Source organism: Wyeomyia smithii, chromosome 1, assembly GCF_029784165.1.
Source record: "Wyeomyia smithii strain HCP4-BCI-WySm-NY-G18 chromosome 1, ASM2978416v1, whole genome shotgun sequence".
In the NCBI taxonomy this organism is placed as follows: Eukaryota; Metazoa; Arthropoda; class Insecta; order Diptera; family Culicidae; genus Wyeomyia; species Wyeomyia smithii.
In genome coordinates this window covers 86,271,563-86,293,366 of record NC_073694.1, presented here as the reverse complement: position 1 = coordinate 86,293,366, position 21,804 = coordinate 86,271,563, and the positions used below count along the sequence as shown (strand labels likewise).

General features: G+C 36.4%; 1 protein-coding gene across 16 annotated transcripts in view; it reads left to right on the top strand.

Annotated features, from left to right (window-relative positions):
* The first annotated feature begins 4,893 nt into the window (after window positions 1-4,893).
* The window catches only part of LOC129725766 (uncharacterized), a 98,047-nt gene continuing 81,136 nt past the window's right edge, over window positions 4,894-21,804 (top strand). Inside the window, exons 1-2 of one of the 16 annotated variants that reach the window (XM_055681991.1) lie at window positions 4,894-5,463; window positions 5,521-5,606. Coding sequence is in view for 5 of the 16 variants with exons in the window: in XM_055681945.1 (XP_055537920.1) it covers window positions 12,972-13,017 (46 nt within the window). In the remaining 11 variants the exon portion in view is untranslated. The other 15 variants (XM_055682026.1, XM_055682001.1, XM_055682009.1 and 12 more) reach the window with 15 other exon arrangements.

Here is a 21,804-nt window from a genome sequence, read left to right as displayed (position 1 = left end):
CAGATGAAATAAAACTAAAAATCGGCTTACAACTTGAATAAAAGCTCGGGGCAGGAGGAAATTTTTTGTTACTACCAGCGTGTTGATTATTTGCAACCAAAATTAAACTTGTATTAGTAAAATCGACCACTAATACTAGCGCAGATAGGAAGGTCTATTAACGAGCAACGATAATCTCGCATACAGTTAACAGGCTATGACGTTCACGGAGTATTCTTTCGGCAATTTCTTTGTCACATACACGCTCGTTCAATTTTACTCTAAATTGGTTAGAAAGTACTCACTTTCGTATTTTGATTCAAAATGTCAAAAAATGAGTAATATTGATTAACGAAACTGAGTAACTTTCACCCAGTTTTCGTATTTTTTTGTTTTGCTCACTTTTGGGTAACCGTTCATTTTATATCAGTTTGCTGTAAACAAAAGCTAGGCATTTAACAGTTCCCTGTTTGTTTCGCTAAGTCGTACATGGATTTAGTTTTGAAAGTACTGCAACGAATAGTTTACAATAAAATAATAATCCGCTCTTTGAAATATGAGCCACAAGTCAAATAAGTGTGTGCTGCAGTAGTGAGGGAACGAAACGCGAAGAATGAGTGCATAAAAACATCGGACACGTCCGCTTGTTCGAATAACTTCTGTTTTTGTTACATTGATTTTGTAACATATTGATCAAGCTATTTGAGTGGTCAGATCCATATTCTTAAATCATGGATGAGACGGTAATGCTTATTCTTTTTGTAATACTAGTTGGTTCCTATATAGCTGGAAGTATACTGTTAATCGTGATGCTGTAGGAGGAAAAACTAAAAATGTGTATATGTTTGGTGCTAGGTTGTTGGTGTTCCCACCTTACAGTAATACCAGAAGGAATTCGTTCCTTGTACGATGCAAGCTCGGATGGAAGCAATCTTGAAGTTAAATACGTGGGCACCTCTCTAACACCGGACAATAAACACAGCGCTGATTTATCCACATTTGGGCTCTCCCTAGTACTGGGCTTTGTCTCCATGATACTTGTACTGAGTTGTAGCTTTTTTACGCGAAGCAATCCGAAAGATGGTAATGATCTAAAATATTAATATTTAGGTAACTTGATGGGAAATAAATCTACAACATATTAACAATTTTTCTTATGTTGTTTTCAAATTTTAATTTCCGAATTTCCTATTGTTTTCTTTTGCGTAGGGAAGTCAAATTAACGAAACTGAGTAACAGTTACTCAGTTTGGCTAATTCATGCTTTTTTTTGGAATGAGTAAATAGTACTCAGTTTTTGACATTTATCCATGCTACTCAAAAATGAGTAACTATATGGTTACTCTGTTTAGGGTAGATCCACCTTTAACGAAATTGAGTCAAAATTTACCCAATTTAGAGTAAAAACGGCCGAGCGTGTAGGTTTTCTTCTCGAGAGACGATACATACATTAAAAATATTTTTCACGTTATGATTACCGGAAAAGTTATGTGAATATTTTCCACTGACATTTTCACGTAGATTTTACGACAATTAATCATGAACCATCTTAGAAATGAAATGCTCTAATTCAAAACTGCGCTATCAAAATTAGGATTTGGCGATCTTCAGGAAAAGATCGATCTCCGGGATCGTTTCGGTTGAGCGGTCCAAAGCGTTGAAAGAGCTTTGATGCTTGCTCTCTCTCACCAGAGTAGACAGTGTGACTTTGCACTCGTATCCAATTGAGTTTTAAAACTTGCTTGCACATTTATTTTCGTTTTGCACGTAAACCCCAGACCGATGTCATGGCAACAGTTTCCTGAAGCCGCCGCCGATGATGATGGCGCTACTGTTGGAAATATGGTCATAAGCTCCGTTCGTTGTGCCGCATGTGTTACTGTACGGATTTTTTGCGTGCTTCTAACTATATTGAATGTAGGGCTATCCGGAACGTGTTGAAACATGTTTGAACGTGACCATTTATGTCCTGCACAAAATCCATGAAACGCCTAAAACAAAACAATGGTTTTTCTCTTTCTGCATTTCTTCACACCACTTGCAGCAACAGTTAATCTCGCATGAACGGTGCTCAATCAGCTGTTTCGCAAGCACTGACAGTCTTTTGACGGGTAATCGAGCCAGAGAGCCAGAGAAAAACGGCTTCAAGCGAAATGTATGGGGATGACGTTCGTGACAGGGATGTGGTAAACCCTACTAACTGCATTACACTTGAGTTAGATTTGAGTTTGAATCCTGCATAACAACAATTGCATACAAATCGAATTGCGATGAAATTCGCGCCGCGTCTGCTGCAACAGTTTGTTGCATTGTCCTTTGAAAGCATAAATTCGATCTAAAAACAAAACTCATCGTGTCACATCATCGCCTGCATCGTTGGATACATCGTGCACTGCATGCATTACACGCATTTAAACTCAATCGATCGGAGTGTGCGGTGCAAAAAAACTCAAGCTATCGAGAGGAAGCAGGTTCAAGTTGGATTCAAATCTGGAAAAGTGTTCTCAGTTCAACTTTGCACGAGTTCATGCCATCACTGTCTCTCACACGAAATTCTCTTTAAAATTGTTAGAAGAATGAGATAATCATTTTTGCACACTCTGACTCGTACGGACAACGACGAGATTTTGCCTAAGTGCGAACGATTTGTGCGAATAAACTTTAAAATATTCGGTTTAATTGAGTTGAAAGAGATATAGCAATCACTTGCAAAACCGAAAGTATAAAAGTGCTCCAAAGGGCCGAATGGCATATATCACTCGACTCAGCTCGACGAGCTGAGCATTTTCTGTATGTGTGTGTGTGTGTGTGTATGTGCAGATTTTTATTCTCACTCTCTTTTCTCAGAGATGGCTGGACCGATTTTCATGAAATTGATTGCAAATGAAAGGTCTAGTTTCCCCATAAGACTCTATTGAATTTCATTGTGATCGGATTTTTAGTTTAGAGGTTATGTATCAAAATGTAAAAATCATGAAACATCATTTTCTCAAAAACTACTCAACCGATTTGAACAAAATTGGTTTCAAATGAACGGGCTACTTGTGATACCCTTAACTTTTGAATTTTATGAAGATTGAACTTGTGGTTCAAAAGTTATGAAAAGAAACGTGTTTTGAAGACTGTTGAATCTCACTCATGTTTCTCAGAGATGGCTGGACCGATTCTCATAAAATCAGTGTCAAATGGAAGGTCTAGTTGCCCTATAAGACCCTATTGATTTGTTTTGCAATCGGACTATTATTTTGCCTGTTATGTTAAAAAATGTGAAATCCAGCTATGAAAAGGAGTATATTCCGAAGACTACTTGGACTCACTCACTTTACTCAGCGATGGCTGACCCGATTTCCACAAAATTAGTGTAAAATTAAAAGTCTAGCTGCCTCATATTACCCTATTGAATTTTACTATAATCGGACTGTAACTTCGACTGTAATGTACCAAAATGTAAAAATCACGAAACTTCATTATCTATGAAACTACACAACCGATTTGATCAATATTATTATCAGATGAGCGGGCTAGTTAAGGGTTAGCTTATGAATTATGATTGAACACGTGGTTACGAATTTTGACTGCCCTATACGTTTCCATTTCATTTGATTATAATCGAACTTAAGCAACCGTTATGTAATAAATTGTTTATAAAACAACGAAAGTCTATTATCTCAAAGATTACATGACTTATTTGAACAAAACTAGTGCCATACGAACGACTCATCTCTCAAACATACAAATAACAAACTTCATAACAATTTGATATGTGGCTCAAAAGTTATGAAAAGAGAAGAAATTCAAAGACTATTGAAAGCTATACCTGGTTTGATCGATATATGTGGCCTCAACAAAATTTAAATGTGGTATCGTACTATTGGAACTTTCCAAATTCATTGATTCCTTGCCATGTGTTTAAAATCTGTAAATGCACGACGAATCGGCCATAGGATATGATAAAAGTCAAATAACAAATCGTTTAAAATTATTGGTTTTATCGAAATGACAACATCCTCGACTTTTGGCTTCTGTACATCGCCTTAATTCTGAATACATTCGTATTGGGTGGTATTCGGTCATTTTCAGCAGATTTTCTGGCATCAATCTAACACCGGAAATACCTGTATTGGGAGGTAATTAGTTATTTTGGTTGTTTTCCAGAAACTAAAAGTGGTCATCTTTAAATTCAAAATGGTGTCCAGGGTCAATGTTTGGTTTCTATGCATCATCTCGATTACGGAAATTACGGAAATGTTGAGTATTATTCGGTCATTTTCGACTGTTCCCTAAAAGTTGCCATTTAGCGATTCAAAATGGTGCCTGAGGTCAATTGTTAGCACATTGCATCATTCTAGTTCCAGAGATACTCATATTGGATGGTATTTGGTTATTTTAGGCTGTGTAGCTACACCGCAAAAACGAATTTACCATCACCCTCCATACTTTTTGACAGCTTGCTTTTATTCTTGTTTCGTGGCAGTGCTGTCAAAATACATAATTAGAAAAAAATATAAAAATATTGGAAATTAAAAATATTTTGTTCGTGGTTGTAATAATATATTCATGTACGGACATCCAATAAGTGTTACGCAATACATTTAATAAATTCCACTCTTGATTGAACATTTAAAAAAAATAGAGTTGGAATCAATCAAATTCCGATGAAAGTATATTAGTGTCACTCATTCATTTTTGGCAACAACAATGCACAGATTCAAACTGTGCTTGAAGAAGTAAGCTGAAAATCCAGTAGTCAAAGCAATTGTCCCTCACGACTCTGTTAATATCGGTTTGGTTTTTACTTGCGAAAGTGAAGGATGGAAATGTTTTTGCTTTTGTTTTCACACATAAATTGACAACTGCATATGAGAATTCGCGTAGGTGCGAACAGCCTTAAAAATCTCTTTTACTTGTGTCAGGGCCAATAAGCAATACATTCTTGAAAAAATAACCCTTCATCACAAAAAAACTTGCCCAAAATTTTATTTGAAACGTGGCAACCCTGCTCGCTGCACAGCCACATTCAGCTGAAAATACTGAAAATCGAGCATTAGTCCCATTAGTCAAGCGAGAACCGTCGTGCACGTATATTATATAGTTTGTTGGTGTTTAGTAGAATAACACAGTGATTGGTTTTCCGGTAGATACAGTGATTGTTTGTTGTATTGTATGGCAGTGGTGCAACCAAATAACAGCGTATACAGTATTAACATATGTGAGTGTATATAGTTACTCAAATTTGCGAAATGTTTTTGGTGTCTTCTTTTTAAAATCAACCGGTAGTTTTTGGTTTAGTTTGTATTCTGTGCCGCTTCATGAGTGAGAGATTTGGAGTTTATTTTTAGAAAAGCGGGTAGTGTTTTTAATCTGGAAAGCCATTCAATCGTTCTGTTATGTAGGTCGAATTTATGCTTATATTCAATGTGATACGTCACACTATAACCAAGTTTACAAAAATACAGTCGTCAATTATAGTCAGTAATCAGTATATGTATGAAGAAAATAAGAAGTGCATGAGGTCAATTGTTAGCACATTGCATCATTCTAGTTCCAGAGATACTCATATTGGATGGTATTTGGTTATTTTAGGCTGTTTTTCACAAACCGGAAGTCGCCATCTTGGATTTCAAAATGGTAGGTATTTAAGATAATTTCTGGCCTCTTAGTGTCGTTCTGGTTAAAGAAACACCCATATTGGGTGTTATTCGATCATTTTCGGCTGTTTCCCAGAAGCCGGAAGTCGCCAACCTAGAATCTAAATTGGGGCCTGTGGTCGATTTCAGCTGCTGTGTATCATTCTAGATCCGGAGATACTCATTTTAGACGGTAATCGGCAATTTTTGGTTGTTTTCCAGAAACCAGAAGTTGCCATCCTACAATTCATAATGGTGTCTGAGGTAAATTTTTAGCTTCTTGGAACATTCTGGCTCCAAAGATACTCATATTGGGTGGTATTTGGTCACTTTGGGCTGTTTTTCAGAAACCGAAAGTCGTCATTCTGGACTTTAAAATTGCCTGTGAAATCAATTTCTGTTATCTGGGCGTAATTCTGGTTCCGAAAACATTCATATTGAATGGTATCTGGTCATTTCCGGCTGTTTGCCAGACACAGGAAGTCACCATCTTAAAATTCAAGATTGTGTCTGTGATCAATTTTTGGCTTCTGTCCATCTTTCTGGTTCCGGAAATACTCATATTTAATGGGAATCGGCCATTTCAGACCGTTTTTCAGAAACCGGAAGTTGCCATCTTAAAATTCATAATGTTGTCTGAAGTCGATTTGTGGCTCCAGTGCATCAATACGGTTCCGGAAGTACCCATATTGGGTGGTATTTGGTCGTTTGCCGCTGTTTTTCCGAAACCGAAAGTCGCCATTTTGGATTTCATAATGGCATCTGAAGCCAATTTCGATTCGATTTTAGCTCCTGTGTATCATTCTAGATCCGGATATTATTATATTGGGTGGAAATCGGCCATTTTCGGCTGTTTTCCAGAAACCGGAGGTTGCCATCTTACAATCCTAAATGTTTCCTGAGGTCGATTATGGAACAAGTTTGTTACCACTAAAAACATTCACCTGCCAAATATGCTTCCATTAAGTTGGTTAGCTCTCGAGATGTGCAGAAATTTGTGTATCATTTGTATGGAACCCCTCCCTTCCAGAAGAGGGAGGGGTGTTGAACCATTATGGACATATTTGTTACCCCTAAAAACATTCACATGCTAAATTTGGTTCCATTTATTCGGTTAGTTCTCGAGATGTGCGGAAATTTGTGTTTTATTTGTATGGCACCCCTCCCTTTCAAAAGAAGGAGGGGTGTCAAAATATTATGGACATATTTTTTATCACTAAAAACATTCACCTGCCGAATTTGGTTCCATTTAGTTGATTAGTTCTCGAGATGTGCAAAAATTTGTGTTTCATTTGTATGAAACCTCTCCCTTCCAGAAAAGGGAGGGGTCTCAAACAATCATAGGAACCTTTATCGGCACCAAAAACCCCTACATACACATTTTCATGTCAATCGGTTCGGTAGTTTTCGAGCCTATATGGATCAGACAGGCAGACAGACCGGACTGCATATTTATATGTATAGATTACAACATCAATATTTTAGAACCTTAAGAGTGCATATACATTTATTGGATTGAAGCGTTCATGTAAATCTATTGAAACAAATAAAAGTTTGAATGAGAAAGGCTGGGTCTGACCGCTAGGTGGATTGATTTAGGTTTTTTGTTTTTCTTCATATTCTTTCAGCTTCCAAACTATCGAAAATTTTCGATAATTATCGATAGTATTGAGAAATTATCGATAATTATCGATAGCCATATTCGATATTTCCCATCTGTACAATGAGACACACGCTGCTTTATTTTAACTCTAATTTGATTAGGATCTACTCAGTTTGGTATTCTTATGCAAAATGTCAAAAAGTGAGTTATCGGGTACTGGATAATTGAGTAACATTTACCCAAATTTTCATAATTACCATGTTTACTCAGTTTTGAGTTATTATCCATGATGTTTACTCACCCCTGAGTATATGTATATGTCAAAAGTTTTCAACAGCGATATTATCTGTTTCCGAAGAACAATTGGTGTCGCTTTTTATTCGTTTGCTAGCAGTAAGTATTTGATTTTTCATCAAATCAATAATTTCCTAATCAATTACATTACAAACAACATGTAACAATATTCCATAACAATTTCAGCCCAACATCATTATTGCAGAGGAGTTGAAAACATAAAAAACATCTCTTCAAAATGAACAACCGCATGTTGTGTGTCCTGCGATGCCGTTTTAAGTCGGGCTTTTATTCGTGATAATGAACGGAAACATTTGTATCGATGTACAGTGCCCAATACATGCAATCGATACAATTTAAATCCTTCGCAGTGTTTGGTGACGGATGATGATACTGTACAAAAACATGAGCCACAGTTCACGGGCAACTGTGAACCGGTTGGTTGCCGCATTATATAAAGACACGTGAATGATTTAAAACTTTCATAATGTTTCGATGAAAAATAAATCTATGATTTTGATTGTTCTGAATTTATTTTATTTATTGAGTAAGATTTACAAAAACCAGAAATCATCAAATTTAACTTGTACTCATTTTCGTTAATTCCTGGTTTGCATAAACAGAGTAGATTCTAATCAGTTTTTGACGTATGACGCCCTTACTCAGAAGTGAGTAACCGTAAAAGTACTCAAATTAGGGTACCTCCACTTTTTTCAAAAATGGGTCATATCTAACTCACTTTAGAGTAACAAATAATGAGCGTGCAGATTTTCATTTTTGTTACCTCGTTACAACCAACCCGGTGGCATCACTGACGTTTACGTACAACATAAGTGAAGCCAGCATTAGCTGGATCACTGGATCTAGGATTGGGCGATCTTCAGGGAAAGATCGATTTTGAGAATCGATTCATTCAAACGGTCCTTGGATCGATCCACCCAAAAGATCGGAGCTGCGGAATCGATCTCCACTGGATCGATCTTTCATAGCACTTTTTTGCGGCGCTGTGAAATTCATACTAACTGATTGGAACTAAAGTTTATAATGTTATAGCACCGTCCGTGGTTATAATGCACAGGAGATAGAATAGATTGTTTTATCAAGTTCGAAAGGTTGTTGAAGAAATATACCTAAAAGTTTACATCATTTGAAAACTTTGGTTATGTGTTTGTTAGCGTGTCGGAACATCATTCAAAATACATTGCAGAATCATACGTCAAAATATCACACTTTTTCTCTATTGTGTGTGGAATGTGATACAGGATAGCAATGATTATGAGATGGTCGGTGTGCGACCAGTCCGGACCAAGCCCCATTTTTTTCGAAAATTAAGTCACTGACGAGGCGGGTAAAATGTTGTATTAGGGATCGCAAGTGAAACTTGGCTGCTGACAACTGAGTCGAACAGTTTCGCAGGCGAGCTATTTGTCCAAAACCCAGCCGACTCGCCATCTGTAATACCAAAATTGGTCAGGCGAGTAACTCGCCGCTCGCCTCGTTTTCTGTGATACGCCAGAGAAAAGTCGAATTTCGCTCGTTGGGTTATGTTTAGTTGAGTTACGTTTTAGTTGGGCTCCCGCTCGTTGGGCTATAGCCCAACTGAATCGAAGCCAAACATCATTTCTGATAACGTTGATTTTCGTTTGAGGGGTTTGTGGATGCATTTTAACGCAAAGTAGAATTTATTCAAATAAAAACAAATGAAGCTGAGTATAAATGAAAACAAACAATATTTTAATCAATTGTTAGAAAAACAATATAAATTTTCTGGCGTAATAATGCAACGTAGAGCTATGCGTATTTTTGAAAGTATTTGAGAACACGTTATTATTGAGCACTCATTTTTGGCTTCAAATGTGTGATGTGTGGCTTAAATGAGCCAATTTCGAATTTGGCCCTATGCTGCACTTTTCGTATTTCTTTGCAAATTTGACCTTTTGCATGGCATCAAACGAAGCTCTATTAATATGGAAAACATTGAAGAAAATCCAAGAAAGTAGGAGAGAAATTAGTACAAGCAAGATCATTCTCAACGAATGGTTTTGAACTTTTGCGGTTTGTCAACCAACTCAACGGTTTTATAGAACTTTTCTGCGTTCCCAGTTGTAGTCCTAACAACAAGAAACAATCGGTGTGCTCTTTGATCGATTTGCAACTTTGACAGCTCAGCCCGACGACTGAAAGTTTTTCACTAGATGAGCTGCGGGTTCAGTGCAACTAGCGAAATTCGACTGTATAACCAAATTTTCCTAGAACTTTGAGCGCCGATTACTCGAAATAATGTTTTTGGAGCTTGGTTCGATTTGAATGCACGCCGATCATATCATATTTGCTAGTTCGTCACCAGTTGCATTTTTTTGCAGGAATGGAATGGACTATAAGGAGGCATAATAATGTCATAATCGCACGCAACCATTCAAAACCCGATAAAACAACGAAACACGATCACTGACAATGACTCAAAATTGGATCTAAAAAAATTGCTGCATGCTGAAACATAAATTAAATTTTTAAAAGATCGAAAAGATCAAATCGAAAAGTAAACGATCTTTTCGATTTTTGCAGGGCTGAAAAATCGATCAAAAAAAATCGAAGATCGGAGCGGAAAAGATCGATTCTCTTTAGATCGATCCAAGATCGACCAATCCTAACTGGATCAATTTCACATGCAATTTGACAGCTGATTCATCGAAACACGGGAAAAAGCAGTGTTCATACGTGCATACAGTGTCGGTGTTCAGCTGCAGTGTGTTTATGTGTTGTTTTTTTTTTGCACATAACGTCGAGTGCTTTGCTTGATGAAACAAAAAATGAATGCGTTGCATCATTAGGGCATCTTCAGCGGTGGTCCAAATCGTTGTTTTGTTCTATTGTTTTGGAACAAACTCAAATTCATTGCTGCACCGGTGATGTAAATTTTGTTTTATACCAGATCTAAATTGAAAAAAATTGAAACTGGTATACGTTTTGATCTATTTTTGTCACTTTTTGGAACAAGAAATAGATCGTTCTAAAACCCTTTGAACGCTACTAATAGGTGGGTAAAATGTCATATTTTAATTGAATACCTCATTTTTAGCTATTTACATATAAGCATTTTGCCTGAGTTGGGGATAAATAAAACAAAGATTTTTCATGATTATTCACAATTCATTTTTGTGGTTTTTCTGAAGAAGAAAATGAACATGTTTGTCGTTCTTGACTTCAAGGAAGCTGACTAGCAAAAGGGAGAATTCTGGAAGACCATAACCGTAGGTTCAACTTCTTGGTTTGCAACCATCAGCCACCAGGAAGCCAAATATGTTGGCTATTCGTTAATCGCCCTAATTGTAGTGGGACTAGAGGAGCAAGAAAAATGTTCTTCGAAGACACTGAACTGAAAACGTTCAAAATGCAGGAGTGGCATTGTGCAGCTCGAATCGAACGATTTTCGCTGTTTTCGAGCACGTCACATACTGCCAGGTTGCTCTAAGCTCGAAAGGAGCTGTCAATGTCATTTGTTATTCAACTCATCTAACCCGCAAACTCGAAAAAAAATACGGGAAACGAAACATAACGCCCACCAGCGATCATTTAGTTTTGTTCGAGTTACTCGAAACTAAATGCGCAATGTCACCCCAGGCTTGTTTCAATATCCTCAACACCGAACCCATGTTTAAAGAACTGCAAGATTCTGAAAGATTGATGACATGAAAACGGAAGATGAACATCTACACGATCAAACATTTTTCGCTATCCTCCGAAGCCCTGCTTGTAGCAGAAATTTTTAGATCATACCAATCCATCCTGAAAAATGTCACTGACGCTCGGGTCAAACCGTCAAATTTATAAAGTCTTGTGGATTTAAAGTGTATTGCCAAAGTAATCGTTAAATGTGCGTGAAACTTATCGAAATTCCGTTTGTTAAATACACTAAGGTCGCTTTTTACGCGGTTTTGTTTTAGGCGGCTTTTTTCACGCGGATTCCGGAATTTGCTCGTTTTTTTTTACGCGGCATGTATCCCCCGCGTAATAAGCGACTTTAGTGTATTAAATGCTTTTTATTATAACAAGTCTCATAAACTGATAGCATGGGGTAATAAATTATTGACAGTGTGACAGATGTCAGCGGTTTAAAACAAGAATATATACAACACCGGTGCGGAGAACGAAAAGTTGGTCTATATAAGCTGGTTCTATTCAGATTTCGCTGGTGTAAATCTAGTATATAAAGTTGTTTCAAAAATAGACCACCGCTGAAGATGCCCTTATAGAATGTTCACAACGTTTATTCTTGCCGATTTCGAACGGCGGTGTTTCTTGCAGGCGGCTGACATCGCGCGATGATTTAGGGATTAACATCTCGAAGTATATGTAAATGAGATAGGATGTCAACGCTACCTTTAAACATTAAAGAAGTTAAGCTAAGCTTTTATTTACATGAATAAATTGATTCGAGCGCATAATTCTGTACAACATATATTATGCTTCGTTCGTCATGCTTACACTGCTGTGTGAACAAACCTTCAAAAACATAGATGAGACTAGCGCCACTGTCTTTCACGGCAGCTTCAGGAAACAAGGCCGATGCCACCGGGTTGGTTGCAACGCACTTCCCACCAAAATAGACTGCACAGTTTGAAAATGCAACAACAAAGAAGTGTGCATCAAATTCATCAGTTACACCGTTCCGGAGTTACAAGGTAAAAAGTGTAACACGAGTGTAGCTACACCGCAAAAACGAATTTACCATCACCCTCCATACTTTTTGACAGCTTGCTTTTATTCTTGTTTCGTGGCAGTGCTGTCAAAATACATAATTAGAAAAAAATATAAAAATATTGGAAATTAAAAATATTTTGTTCGTGGTTGTAATAATATATTCATGTACGGACATCCAATAAGTGTTACGCAATACATTTAATGCATTCCACTCTTGATTGAACATTTAAAAAAAATAGAGTTGGAATCAATCAAATTCCGATGAAAGTATATTAGTGTCACTCATTCATTTTTGGCAACAACAATGCACAGATTCAAACTGTGCTTGAAGAAGTAAGCTGAAAATCCAGTAGTCAAAGCAATTGTCCCTTAGACTCTGTTGATATCGGTTTGGTTTTTACTTGCGAAAGTGAAGGAGGGAAATATTTTTGCTTTTGTTTTCACACATAAATTGACAACTGCATATGAGAATTCGCGTAGGTGCGAACAGCCTTAAAAATCTCTTTTACTTGTGTCAGGGCCAATAAGCAATACATTCTTGAAAAAATAACCCTTCATCACAAAAAAACTTGCCCAAAATTTTATTTGAAACGTGGCAACCCTGCTCGCTGCACAGCCACATTCAGCTGAAAATACTGAAAATCGAGCATTAGTCCCATTAGTCAAGCGAGAACCGTCGTGCACGTATATTATATAGTTTGTTGGTGTTTAGTAGAATAACACAGTGATTGGTTTTCCGGTAGATACAGTGATTGTTTGTTGTATTGTATGGCAGTGGTGCAACCAAATAACAGCGTATACAGTATTAACATATGTGAGTGTATATAGTTACTTAAATTTGCGAAATGTTTTTGGTGTCTTCTTTTTAAAATCAACCGGTAGTTTTTGGTTTAGTTTGTATTCTGTGCCGCTTCATGAGTGAGAGATTTGGAGTTTATATTTAGAAAAGCGGGTAGTGTTTTTAATCTGGAAAGCCATTCAATCGTTCTGTTATGTAGGTCGAATTTATGCTTATATTCAATGTGATACGTCACACTATAACCAAGTTTACAAAAATACAGTCGTCAATTATAGTCAGTAATCAGTATATGTATGAAGAAAATAAGAAGTGGTCTGCTATCAGTGATTCAACAAACTGCCTTGGGCGTATTGGTGTTTAGACAAGTGATGATAAGAAACCAAGAATATTATTTTCATTGTTTATCGCGGGGTCAGTGTTTTATAAATCATTTCGCTTGTTTGATGTAGGTACATTTTTAGTTTCGACGCCATATCCAAAATACATGATATATTGCATTTGTGGTAAGTTTACTTCTTGTTATCTTGATATATAATGAATATATATAATGAATATATATATATATATATATATATATATATATATATATATATATATATATATATATATATATATATATATATATATATATATATATATATATATATATATATATATATATATATATATATATATATATATATATATATATATATATATATATATATATATATATATATATATATATATATATATATATATATATATATATATATATATATATATATATATATTTTATCATCAAAACATTTCATCAAAAAATGTATTTAAATTAGGGTGGGGAAAAGTGATCGATTTTCCAGAACCAAGTTTTTTTGGTTCCGTTTGGGGCCCCAAACAACCCTGAACTTACCTGAAGTCGATTGGTTTTGTCTCCGCTTGGCACATTGCATTTCAAATTTGTATAAAAATTTATTGAGAAAACCAACTTTTTTGCATTTGCCTTTCTAGAGAGTTCAAGAATACTCTAATAATGCACTACATTACGTTAAAGTATAGTATTTTAGATGCCCAACAACTTTGCAAAAGACACTGAAGAGCTATAGCTGTTCAAAGTTGAGCATGTCGATTTAATTGCAGAAAAGAAGAAGAGCTATACTGCCGGTACCCGCATAACTGTCCCATACTGATTTTGGTCACTTTTGAGTTATCATCGGGAATCGATTTAACTGTTATCATATATTCTGGAAAAAAAATTGAAATTGATATTTTTGTATGGAAAAACATGGAAAAAATACCAAGTTGTTTTTGTCCCATATTGAAAGTACCCGCATTACAGTCCCACTGCATAGTGGTGCAAACTGCAAACATATAATTTTGCTCCAGATTAGTGTATATCGGATTATTTTAGGCATATAGAAGTATGTCATTTAATTAACTAGAATAATGTTGTTTTTCTGTAGTACAATCTACGTTGCCAATAATACTGCCGGTTGCTGGTTGAATTTATATGTGATGGGACAAAACATGCGAGTACTTTCGAAATGTGTTTTTGTCCCATATTGAAAGTACCCGCATTACAGTCCCACTGCATAGTGGTGCAAACTGCAAACATATAATTTTGCTCCAGATTAGTGTATATCGGATTATTTTAGGCATATAGAAGTATGTCATTTAATTAACTAGAATAATGTTGTTTTTCTGTAGTACAATCTACGTTGCCAATAATACTGCCGGTTGCTGGTTGAATTTATATGTGATGGGACAAAACATGCGAGTACTTTCGAAATGTACCCGCATATTTTGTCCCATTTTGTCTTTTTTCAAGTTATATAACGTAAAACCAACTCCATTCATGGTTTTTGTTTCTCAACGATAAACTTGTGCTGCCATGAAACTGTTATGGTCGTTGGTTCTGGATGTAATTGCTGGAAATCCGAAAATTCACGGATAATATTAAATCGCCGTTTTCTCAACATGTTGTTTTTCATTATGGGACAGTTATCCGGGTACCGGCAGTATAGCTGTTCAAAGTTGAGTATGTCGATTTAGTTGCAGAAAATCTTGTTTTCTGCCAACATTACTAATGCACCGGCGTCAGTAGGATTCCCATCAGAAGTAACCTGTCGTAACGAATTTATACACTCAGCTGGATCAAGCAAACAAATTTAGGTCAATATTCTAGGCGTAGAAAGAAACTACAACGTGTTTCAAAGATTACTTCCGATGGATTTCTGACTGACGCCGCACAGTGGGGCGACTCCATACAAAGGCTGGCCAAGCAAAAAAAGTGTCGATAAATGCAACAAAAACTTGGTATTTACATAATTTTGGGGCACTGAACACGAAGTTGGCATCCTTTTTTTGTTTGGGGCCGTCCATAAAGCACGAAACCCAATTTTTAATATTTTTAGCACTTTTTTTCCTTTTTTATAGGATTATATGATCTTTGACCACAAGTAGTGCCACCGGGCGTCCTCCCCATTAAAAAAAACGTAATTTATGGACGACCCCTCGAACAAAACAAATTTTGCCTAAATATATGTTTTTTTTTTTAATTAATTGAAACAACATAAGTAATACAAACTAATTACAAATTGAAAAAGTCATCATCATCATCTTCCGCTGTGATCGCTTAAATCTTGTGTTGAATTGTTTCCAGAAAATTTGAAGTTCATTATATTTATCAGTAGGAAAAATGTCTTTCGCACCAATTTTCATTTTTTTTAGTGATTTTCGATGTTTCATTGTTTCATATATATGTTATCTTCCTAATCCGGTTTCCATGGTTGAAAGAGGACATTTAAATACATGCATAACACCATGAATTGACAACTTACTTGACATTGAATTGAGTGGTGCCGCTGAAGTTGAAGGCTCCATAATAAAATTCAACGAATTTATGAATTTGAAAACCAAGACACTGGAATGACACAGCGTTCTAAATGAATACGAAAATAGTTAAAGGGTATGTGCTTTCAAAATTCAACGAATTTATGAATTTGAAAACCAAGACACTGGAATGACACAGCGTTCTAAATGAATACGAAAATAGTTAAAGGGTATGTGCTTGAGTGCACAAACGTAGGCTTGACGTGGGACTATGGTGGGTGTGAAGATTTAATTCTGCCATAGCCATAGTATATAACAAACACCAAACGTACAAATACCATACACAACAATCCATGAACTTCACAAAAAACACATACACCTGTCATAAACCATAGCATACAAATTAATAGGAAAAATAATTAACTTGTTGCCCATGAAAGTATTCTGTCATAAATAAATTTACCTCGGATGAATGCATTTTGCACACACATGTTATACACACATACACGTTATACACACACACGCTATATACACACACTACTCACAAGCACACGCTCCTCAGACACACCCATGCTACTTACACACACACACAGACACACTCACACGCACACACAGACACACACACAGACACAGACATACACACACACAGACACACACACACATAGAGACACAGACACACACACACACATACACAGACAGACAGACACACACAAACTCACTCACTCACTCACACAGACACACACACAAATACACACACATACAAATACACACACACACACACAAATACACACGCCACTTATACACACACACACACACGCCACTAACACACACACGCGCGCCACTTAAACACACAAACACACACACACACAAACGAACACGCCACTTACACACAGACACACACGCCACTTACACACACACACACACACACACACACACACACATACCACTTACATACACACGCCACTCACACACTTACATACACACGCCACTTACACACATACACACACACGCCACTCACACACTCATTCACACACACACATTCACACACACATACACACACACTAACATACACACGCTAACGCTACTCACACACATACATACGCTTATTCTACTCACACACATACACACGCTAACGCTACTCACACACACACATACATACGCTAACGCTAATCACACACACATACACACGCACAGGCTACTCAGACACACACGCTTGATATACGACACATTATACCTACACAAACTACTATCGGCAACATCCAAACGGCTTCCAAGTCTTCCAATGGTCCCTTCCAACGACTTCCAATGGTCCCCAGTGCCAATCACGTCCAGTTTCCGGCTGTATTCCAAGACGATATCTGAATTAGATTACCACTGGTGGGGTCCAACTCAGATCGAAAGGAAGCCGAACTGTTCGCTTTGACGATCGACCAGGGAATGATCTTCTCTCAACACGGAATGTGCTTTTATAGCGTCACTCAGTGTGGGAAACTTGGGTGATTGGGGGTAGAACCAATCACGTGGAAGCATCTCTGCTTTCTTTCATCGTCGCTTATGTTGGGTATTGAATGCGATGCCAATTGGCTGGCATTTCTAGCCAATGACTGAATGCGTGAAATCATTTCGTCTATGTTTTTGATGTCTGCGTTAGGGAAATATATCAATCGTACGAAAAATGTAAGTGGATATTCGACCTTCAAACTTTTCCGCAATTTTCACGGAGTAATTAGGAAATGGTAACTAAAATTATCATGTTATACAAATCTTGTATATTTTAGTTTTCCAACGGTATATTAACTACTGAAATCGGAACAGTTGTTTGAGCGCTATTAACATTTAAAATCTTCCATTCCGCCAACCAAAAACGTTACATGTTCAATCCAGTTTTCACAGAATGTACCTTAGTATAGTGAAGAAAGACGTAGTCCCACGTCAAAATGCGGAGGGCGGCGACTGTTCTTTGTTTTTTTTTCTCATAAAGCAAAGTGTGTGCCTTACCTTTGTATGCAAACGAGTGCGAAGCAAAAGCAATCTTCAAACGGGATATTGTTAGCCGGAGTTCGACGGTATGAATTTGCTGCTAGTACTTGACACTTCAATCAGTTTAGCGAATTTCATGATCATAAATTGAAAAGGGCTAAATGTTTTTAATATTGTTTTAAATTTGCAGAAAGTGATAAAGTTTGACATGATTAATTCTTGTTTAACACTTATTTTATACTTTTCATTGATAAACTTTGTGATTTTTGCTCATATTCATATTTTATCCTTACGGATTGAGTACGATATCATAAATTTTCATTAATGGGGTATCATGGTTATGATTGAAATTAATCCTGGATGAAATTTCAACTTCAAAAATAAAAACTAAAATAACGGCTACCGCTTTTTTCACTAAAGTGACAACTTGCGCAGTTTTGCGCTACAGCGGACTGTATGCATTTGACAGCTTACATTTTTACCTAAATTTTGAATGTAGTCACAACCGTGGCAAAATGCGGCAACTGAACTTTTATGCTACTTTTCTACAAAAAATCACGTTTTTTTTTTAATTTTTTTAGTGTCAGGCCTACTATGACCAAATTTTACATTATCTAATGAAAAGGGTTTGTTTTGCACAATATTTACAACAACTTTTCCTTTGACGTCAAAAAAATCCAAGCTATTATTCAAGCTACAGAGCGTTTCAAAATAGTGTACATTTTTTCAAAAAAAAAAAGACAAAAAAAAGACGCCAAGCTTTGAAAAGTCATAAAAAATTCAGATTTCATGATATTGCGCCCAAATTTGGGATTCAGACACTTGAATGTTATAGCAATAAAGGAAAAATATTATGAAACAGTTAACGAAAAAATTTTTTTTTGGCTGATGGCCAGCGAGACCCCACTGTGCGCCGGTACACTGGCAGTGTTTGTAGAAAAAATGATTTGTAACACAAATTTCGACATACTCAACTATGAACAGCTCTAGTATTTTTTCGGGACACACTAGCTCTTTAGTGTCTTCGGCCAAGTTGTTAGGCATCAAAAACCTACCATTTGAAGTTATGAAACCTATCGTTTGAGCCATTTTGAGCTCTTTAGAATGGAAAATGCATAAAAGTTGGTAAATCTCCATATAAATTTGAATTGCAATTTGGATTGTTTATAGAACAAAAAAAAAACTTGGTTCTGGCTTTCTGCTATCAAGTTTCGTTTTTTTTTTTCATATATATATATATATATATATATATATATATATATATATATATATATATATATATATATATATATATATATATATATATATATATATATATATATATATATATATATATATATATATATATATATATATATATATATATATATATATATATATATATATATATATGACTAATGCCTCCTATAAGTTTTGTTGTGGTTGTCAGAGCAAATCAAAATCAAAGATATTAAACTTATTTTCACAACTCCTATGACTTCATCTAAGAAATAAATTCCATCAGTTCTATCACTAGCGGTTTTTATCAGTGAGTGGCACATTTGTATGTACTGCATGAGTCACAACATCGCGACCGTAATTTTGTTCTATCTTTTCGTTGAACTGATCGTGTATCGGACGATTTTCGTAACAATTTCGTTTTGACATCATCGAATATACGCACAGTGCAAAATCAAAGCGTCGTTGTGAATATCCAAACGTACACTTTGACTCAAGCTCAGAAGAGTTACAAACTTCAACCACTTTGGAATAAAAACCACACTATTAAAGCTAGAGCAATTAAAAGTATGATTATTATGTACCATTTCGTTCCTCGGAATTTCCTCATGTACAGCTCTTCACTGTAGGACCACTTCCAGGGAAGTAGCAGGCGTTGAAAAAAGTGACAGTCAGTGTTGAAACGGTTTGTCTATCTACCTCTGAGTGATTAAATTGAAGTGTTCGGAATTCGAATCAAAGCCGAGTTCTGGATTCTCGTTAATTTAATAAACAAAACATGTTTGAATCTATATAAATAGCACTTCATTGCAACAAAAATAAAATAACCAACATGTTACACCTTTCCCGGTCAGAAGAGCATAACTAAAAAATTACAAAATTCTATCAACGTGAGATACAAATAACATATTTTGATACAATTTTGTATTTTTTCATATAATTTTGATAACAAAATTGAATCTGAATGAGTAATAACAACAAAACGTGAAATGAAGTAGTTCTGAAACAAGTCTAACTAACTTTCCGTTTTTATCAAAACCTGTTGTTTCTAACAATGTTTGTTATTATATTGTTCTTTTTTCTATCTTATTTTGTTAGAAAGCTGAAATATTAGTAACAAATTTTGATATGCGTTTGATACTAGTAGAATCATTCCTGTTATAATTTCTGTTATTTTAACACCTAACGGGACCGAAATGAAAACACAGCCTGTAAGGTTTTTCTCATAACAAACTAACAACTTCTATTACATTTTTGTTTTTTCTTTCTGATCGGGTTAAGATCGACGGGAAAATTCATTTCTAGTTGGTTTTAGTGCAAGAAGTTACATCATGGCTTAAGTGTTGGAAATTTGATGCAGCACGGTATGTTGAGTTCGTTTGCACGATAGTGCTTCAACGCTATATGAGCCGTTGCGGAGCAGAGTGGTCTAAAGACCATTTTTTTCAAAATTTTGGGACATGTGATTGAAATACAAGTCATAAAACGGGTTTGAGAATTAAGTTCGTTTGACCTTTCAAAATTTTCAATCACAGACAAGACCTCACATTTGGTTTTTCAATGGTAGTACTCTAGCTAAGACCTCCAAACTCATCGTATGGGTCGATTGCATGCAACCCAAGGCGCTACGCACACAACGATATTGTATTCGCTCCAGTTTGATTAAATGTGTGTTTGCTGCGGAGCGGAAGCAGAAACACCCGTACTCAATAACAGACAATATCGTTGTTTGGTAAAGCCTTATAAGGTTTCCTGGATGGGCTCCCCACCATTGTCCGGTTATTGTACGGAGAAAATTTACTCTTTGTTGACATATTTTCATCAGATACCTCACGTGACAACCCCACGTGTCTTTAGAGTCGAACCAGACACCAAGATATTTGTGTACCAAAACCTGAGAAATCGTTTTACCCATTAATTGTGTTTGAAGCTGAGCAGGTTCATGCTTCCTAGAAAAAACTACTATCTCAGTCTTCTCCGGAGAGAATTCGATACCTTGCTGTAAAGCCCAAGCAGACAAATTGTCCAAGGTATCTTGCAATGGTCCTTGCAAATCTGCAGCTTTGGCTCCTATAACAGAAACCACGCTGTCGTCTGCAAGTTGTCTAATCGTGCATGAATTTGCCAGACATTCGTCGATGTCATTTACATAAAAGTTGTAAAGAAGGGGGCTTAAACATAAGCCGTGGGGAAGACCCATGTATCTAATGCGAAAAGTTGCCAAATCGCCGTGCGTAAAATGCATGTGCTTTTCGGACAGCAAATTGTGCAAAAAATTGTTCAAAACTGGAGAAAATCCTTGTCGGTGAAGTTTACCCGAAAGAATGTCAATAGAAACGGAATCAAAAGCCCCCTTAATGTCCTAGAACGCAAACGCCATTTGTTCTTTGCGAGCATACGCCAGCTGAATATCTGTTGAAAGCAACGCAAGACAATCATTCGTCCCTTTGGCACGGCGGAAGCCAAATTGAGTATCTGATAGTAGACCATTTGATTCGACCCAATGGTCTAAACGACGGAGTATCATTTTTCCCATCAATTTCCGGATACAGGATAGCATTGCAATCGGCCTATAAGAGTTGTGATCAGAAGTTGGTTTCCCTGGTTTTTGGATGGCGATCACTTTCACTTGCCTCCAATCCTGCGGTACAATGTTTTGCTCCAGGAACTTATTGAACAAGTTCAACAAGTGCCTCTTTGCATTGCAGGGTAGATTCTTCAACAAGTTGAATTTGATTCTATCTAACCCAGGCGCGTTATTGTTACAGGACAGGAGGGCAACTGAAAATTTTG